Here is a 5596-nt window from a genome sequence, read left to right on the forward strand (position 1 = left end):
TGGCAAGATACTTGCAAAAATATGAGGACATTTAACCATTTGACCCTAAACCACGGGCAAGTTTACATCAATACTTACCAGGCACATATGACAAAGAGTTGACAGTCTAATCTCAATTTCCAGAGGAAGAAAGTGTGTCACCAAAAGGTAACGTGTGATTTGGCAAAGGTCACAAAAATAGTGAGTGTTGGGAACAGGAAAAAAAATCTGATTAAAGAACTCACACTCTTAATCATTAGGAGAGATGATTCCTTGGATGAACCTATTGCCTTTTCACAAAATTCAGAATACGCCAAGATTGTAACACCTGATTTCCACACAACTGAACTCTTACTGAACTGGGTGATACACCCACAACAAAGCATTCACCTGCAATTGCTGACAGGGCTAGCGATGAAGGTCCGGGTAAAGGCACGAACAGAATCCTGAGACATTCGTTCCACTTCAACAACAAAAAACAAATAACACCACCTCTTAGCATTCCACATGCTTTACACACTCACACAGCATTCCCAGTCATGGTCTGACTTGATATTCATTCGTGCAGGAGGGGACAATTGTTCTCTGGGAGTCAGAGTGTTCTGAATGGGGAAGGCAATCTGTTCCCCATGACAGGTATCTGACTATGTGCTGGGACCAATGAATACCCCTCAAAACTTACAGGTTCAGAGCCCAAGTTCACAGAGTAAGGATCTAGGGTGAGAGCTATCAAAGTCCACAGACTGTGTCCCTAATGCCCAAGCTGTGTGGGGTAGACAGGCATATACCTGGTTCAGACCAGGGTGGTTTGAGGACAGAGTGAGGACAGGAGAACACAGCAGGAATCGGGGAAGCTGGGAGAGTTCTGAGAGGGAGCCCAACCACCAAGGAAGGGGCAGTGGGGCAGCTGAGGAGGAGGTTCTACACACACTCACCTTCCTTGAACACTCCGTTGACAGAGAAGCAGAGCATCAAGTCCTAAAAGGGAAGAGCCCAGGTGCTAAGTCACCTACACTTCCTACCCACCTGTGGCTTTCTGAGGGCTACCCTTGGGAGGAAGCAGGTGCTCACCGTCTGGCACCATATGTCCACCACAAAGGAGCTGAGGTCATGCTGAGTTTTGGGCAGCACACAGAGGGAGTGCACAATGTCATGTTTTGTATGCTTCAGCAGCTGAACACGCAGGTCTATGGGGGGGGTGGAGAAGCAAGTGAAGGTCAGGGGTTGCCACACCCCGGGTCCTATGATTAGCCCCTCACATCTCCTTCCCCTGCCCAATCTTCCCTTATTGCACACGCACAGGGGTCCTGGACCTTCTTCATGTTCCTGCTTTCTTTGAGGTACTTGCACAAGCTGCTTCTAGGGAGAGAAAGAGGAACAGGGAGTGGTGGTCTGGCCAGTGTGCATGCTTCCAGGAGCTGCCCTGTGTCTGCTGGGAGCCACAAAGCCCATGAACAGAGTCTGAGCTGTGCTACTCACGGGGCTGGCTCCTTGGGGTTGAAGGGAATGGTCAGGGAGAAGCAGGCCTCATCGTGGTAAGCACCAAGGAGACCCTGACGATCTCCAGAGTCATAGATCAAGTAGCACCTGTGGGGAAACAATGAGGACAGTCTCTCTCTGGGGTCTGGACCTCAAATGAGATTTCAAGACACAGTCAGCAGTCCTGAGCTTGAGTGGCCTCACCCATCCTAGCCCTCCACTTTCCCAGGTTCCCAGGAGTACTTACTGCTGCAGGAATTGCAGGACCAGACTCTTCAGCGCATCAGATCCAAAGAAGCTTCCCTGAAATCACAACAGCCCTCAGGACCACAGCTGATATCCCTTCCTCACACACCACCCAAAACCCGGCTTGATCTGCCCTCCTCACCTTGCAGGTTGGTAACCTCTTGTGGGCTGCAATACCAATGCTGGTTGGTGAAGGTGACTCCTGGCCATCCTGGGGAAAGGAAGAGGAAGTGAGTGTTGTTGACCAGGAGCGGATTATGGACAATCAGGAAAAGGATGGGCCCAGGAGATGGTGAGCCTCAGAGGTCAGATATGAAAGGGACATGCAGATTACATGGGCAAGGCTACATTTGGGATCACTGTCTTGGGGTGCTTGCTGCCTGTGGAGAACGTGGCTGAAGGATATCCAGAGCCCTTGTTGGGTTTCCACATAGATCTGCACATCCATGAGGTTTAAGGGTCATGAAAATTGTAACTTCTTCAAGACTTAAATGGCCTCTGGGCAGGTTTGGGGTGACATCAGTGCCAGTAGAGGACTCAATGATCAAAGAATACACCTACCAGGCACAATAACTTGGAAAACAGTTCCAGGATGGAGCTGAAGAAATCCAGAAAAAACAGAAAAGTCAGTGAAGGTTTGCAGGTGTCCTTCATCATGGAAGCAAGCACACTTACACCTGACACATGGCCAGTACGTCCCACCTACACCGCAGTGCCCCAGGCTTGCAGGGCCCTTGGCACCTCCCTTGTGGGCTGACTTAGAGGAAAAGCACACACTCTCTCTCCCCATCCTTCTCATTCCTTTCCTCTGCCTGACCCCCTCCTCCCTCCCGTTCCCCCTGGGTGGCTCCCACCTAGATTATCCTGACTCCCATCTCCAGATTCACCAGAAACAACATTTGGATCCCAGGGTCCAAGGCTGCCTTCCCCTCACTGCCTCCCTTCTTTCCTCTAGGCCCCCACTGAATACTCCAGAGAGAAGAGGGAATGGGGTGAAAGCCCAGGGTTATGGTACCTCACTAGGGGCCCAGCATTCTGCAGGACCATGACACCCCCAGGGATGGCCCAGAATGCTGTGGCATGGAGGTGAGTGAGGCATGACCCAGGAGACAGGGAGGGAGAGGAATGGGGATGAGGACAGAAGAAGGAGTGAAGGAAGGAGGGGAGAGGTGAGAGAGACAGGGGAGTAGAGACAAAGGAGGAAGAGAAAGCAAAGCAAAGGGAAAAGAATGAAGCTTTACCATGGTGGTGGGGCCAAGGAGGAAGAGAAAAGAAGGGGGAAATGTCTCCCCAGCTGCAGCGCATTCCTTCATCTGCCCTGGCTGGCCCTGATATCCGAGGTAGGTGTTGGGCTGGGGGCCCTTTGGATGCTGGTTGAAACTTTGTCACTTGTGTGAGCTCAGTCTGAGCTGGGCATGGGGAATGGGGCAGCCACAGGGGCAGAAGACCTTCCCCAGAAGGAGTAGAGGATCAATCCCCAGGTCAACATGGGGCTGAAGGTCTGTGGTCCCCCCTCTTATGATCACCACCTTCCCTCCTGATGGCCCCAGTGCACCCGTGCCTGTCCCACTCGGTTCCTTGCCTGAGGCATTATACCCATTGTCAGGCTACCCAGGGCTCCACTGAAGGAACAGTCTGGATGATGTGACGTGTGGGGGTGGGGTGGGAAGGGGGTGGTGCCTCTGAGAGGCCTGTCCTTTGTCCTTCATCTCCTCAAGCTCCTCTCCTCTCTGCCTTCCATTCCTGCCTGAGGAAGCCCTCTGCTCCCTGGCAGTCTCCCATTTCTGGCCCCCTGACTCAGGGAACCCTGGTTTCTCTCAAGGAGGGCCCAGCTCCTGGCATTGGGTCAGAGGAACAGATGTCATGATGGCAGCCCCCCAGGACCTCAGCCCTCAGCGTTGGCAGGAAAGCCACCATGGCTGCCTGGAATTGACGGGAAGAGGGGGGATACATTTGGTTCAAGGAAAGGAGGGTCCCTCTCAGAACAAGGGAAGGAATCCCTGTCTAAGCAGGGAGGCAGGACTGCCTGTCTCAGCATGAGGCCCTGGCCTGGATGGAGGACCCTTGTCAGTCCAGGTCACAGCATGTGGTGCACAGTAGTCACTCTGGTCCTAGTGAGGAAGGGGAACCCTGATTCATGGATCACACTTTGGGGAGGGCATGCTAGAGAAGGCTGGGTGTAGATAGCCAGCAAACAGACCTCAGACCAAACAGGTGAGAGGGTCAGAGGAAGGAACGGAGACCCCTAAGCACAGGCGAGGGACAGAGAGAGAAGAGCATAGGGCCTCTGTTCCTCGCAGAGGAACAGGGATGCTGTCCCCTCCAAGCAGGCACCGTCAGGCATAGTTCAGAGTCCCACAGGGTGACGGAGAGTATAACTGACCTTATGTTGGTTGATTTATTGGGAAAGGTGGTGCACAAGGGGCTTCTGTTTGCACTCATGTCTTCTCGCTGTAGTCTTTTGCCCTTGTCCAACTCCCCTGCAGACTTCAGGGGAGTAATTATTGGAAGGAAATGCAAGGATCAGAGAAAGATGGCCAGGATGACCCTGCACCCCCGGCCCTTTATTTTTCCAACAAATCCACTTCCCTGACTCTCGCCACCACCCCATGAGCACTCTCACCTTCTTTTTAAAGAAAGATCTGGGTACCACACCTTACCTCACTGTTGGAGAGGTTCAAGTCCTTGATGCTGGAGGCATTCTGCATAGTGTTGGATAGGCCATCCATCTGGTAGGGTTTCTTGTCGCTCAGGTTCGAGGGCAAAAGCTATGATGAGGAAAGTGTTAGAGTGAGGACCCCAACAGGGGTTATCTGACACCAATCTGCCTCTTCTACCTAATCTCCCACCTTTGCCATCAATCCCAGCACTGGGCCTGAGTTCTCACCTTGAACATGTTCTTTTCATGAGTCTGCCGGGAGGCAGCCATGCTGTTTCTAGGATTTGGTACCATTTCAATATCTCGGGTGACCATGTCTCCGAGAAGCCAAGGGGAGGGAATCACAAGGCTGAGATAGGCCCAGCTGGTTACAGCTTCAGGTTACCCTCCCCACATTACCATCCCCAAGTCTCCTTTCCAGACAGGCTTCTCTGCTCTTACCTGCCCTAGAACTACTTCTGTAGACATACCAGGGGCAAAGCGGTCTTTCTGGATGTTAAAAGATTGCTAGGAGACTACACATCTTTTGTTTGTGGTCAACTGCAGAGTTAGAGATGGGGTCAGTGTCTCTGAGTCTGAGGTAGAGATGGGGGATGGAGGCAATAGGTGTGGGAAGAAGATATGGGTCTGGATATAGATTCACAGCTGGTCTTGGGTCTGCATTACCTTTATCTGACCCACATTTTCTGGCTTCAGCTCCTTCTTCACAGGCTGGGGTGCATCAGAGGGGTGGACAAAGATAGATATCTGTAGGGAACCCAAGAGGGGCTGAGTAAGCACCAGGAAATCTGATCCTTGGGATCAAGCAAGACCTTGCCCCTGTCCTGCCATCTTGCCCCTAACTAGCCCTGGCCATGCCCTTGACACACACCATTTCATTATTCTCATTCCAGATCTTGCCGTTGACACTCTTCAATGCGAAGGCACTGCTGGCATTCTCAACGAAGAACTGGGCCTGCATTTTCTCATAGTGAAACTGTAGGGTGAATGGCAAAAGAAAGAATATGAGACCCAAGCCACTGCTCATTTGCCCTGTTTCTTCCCATCTGCCTCACTGTCTTCTCTTACTTGCACTGGGGTGAAGGGGACACTGCATTGTTTCTGAATCAGATTCAGCAGCCACTTCTCATCATATCTGATGCCAAATGGAATCTAAGAGTAAGAAATGGGAGAAGAGATGGGAGAAGAGATTGACACAATGGAACCCAGGGTTAAGATAAAACTCAAGCATGT

The 5596-nt window shown here is 51.8% G+C and overlaps 1 protein-coding gene across 1 annotated transcript in view; it reads right to left on the minus strand.

The window, feature by feature from the left end:
• Positions 1 to 400: 400 nt before the first annotated feature.
• Positions 401 to 5596, minus strand: part of LOC109261706 (nuclear RNA export factor 3-like) — a 15541-nt gene continuing 10345 nt past the window's right edge. The window contains exons 5-16 of the mRNA XM_053891343.1: positions 5432 to 5515; positions 5235 to 5339; positions 5030 to 5110; positions 4365 to 4472; positions 4088 to 4191; positions 2266 to 2302; positions 1847 to 1915; positions 1706 to 1761; positions 1459 to 1566; positions 1280 to 1338; positions 1051 to 1166; positions 401 to 957 (exon numbers count right to left, since the gene is read on the minus strand). Coding sequence (XP_053747318.1) covers positions 901 to 957; positions 1051 to 1166; positions 1280 to 1338; positions 1459 to 1566; positions 1706 to 1761; positions 1847 to 1915; positions 2266 to 2302; positions 4088 to 4191; positions 4365 to 4472; positions 5030 to 5110; positions 5235 to 5339; positions 5432 to 5515 — 984 coding nt within the window. The 3' untranslated portion in view covers positions 401 to 900. The remainder of the gene's footprint in view (positions 958 to 1050; positions 1167 to 1279; positions 1339 to 1458; positions 1567 to 1705; positions 1762 to 1846; positions 1916 to 2265; positions 2303 to 4087; positions 4192 to 4364; positions 4473 to 5029; positions 5111 to 5234; positions 5340 to 5431; positions 5516 to 5596) is intronic.

This window comes from Panthera pardus, unplaced genomic scaffold (assembly GCF_024362965.1).
Source record: "Panthera pardus isolate Hobbes unplaced genomic scaffold, ASM2436296v1 HiC_scaffold_27, whole genome shotgun sequence".
Taxonomy (NCBI): Eukaryota; Metazoa; Chordata; class Mammalia; order Carnivora; family Felidae; genus Panthera; species Panthera pardus.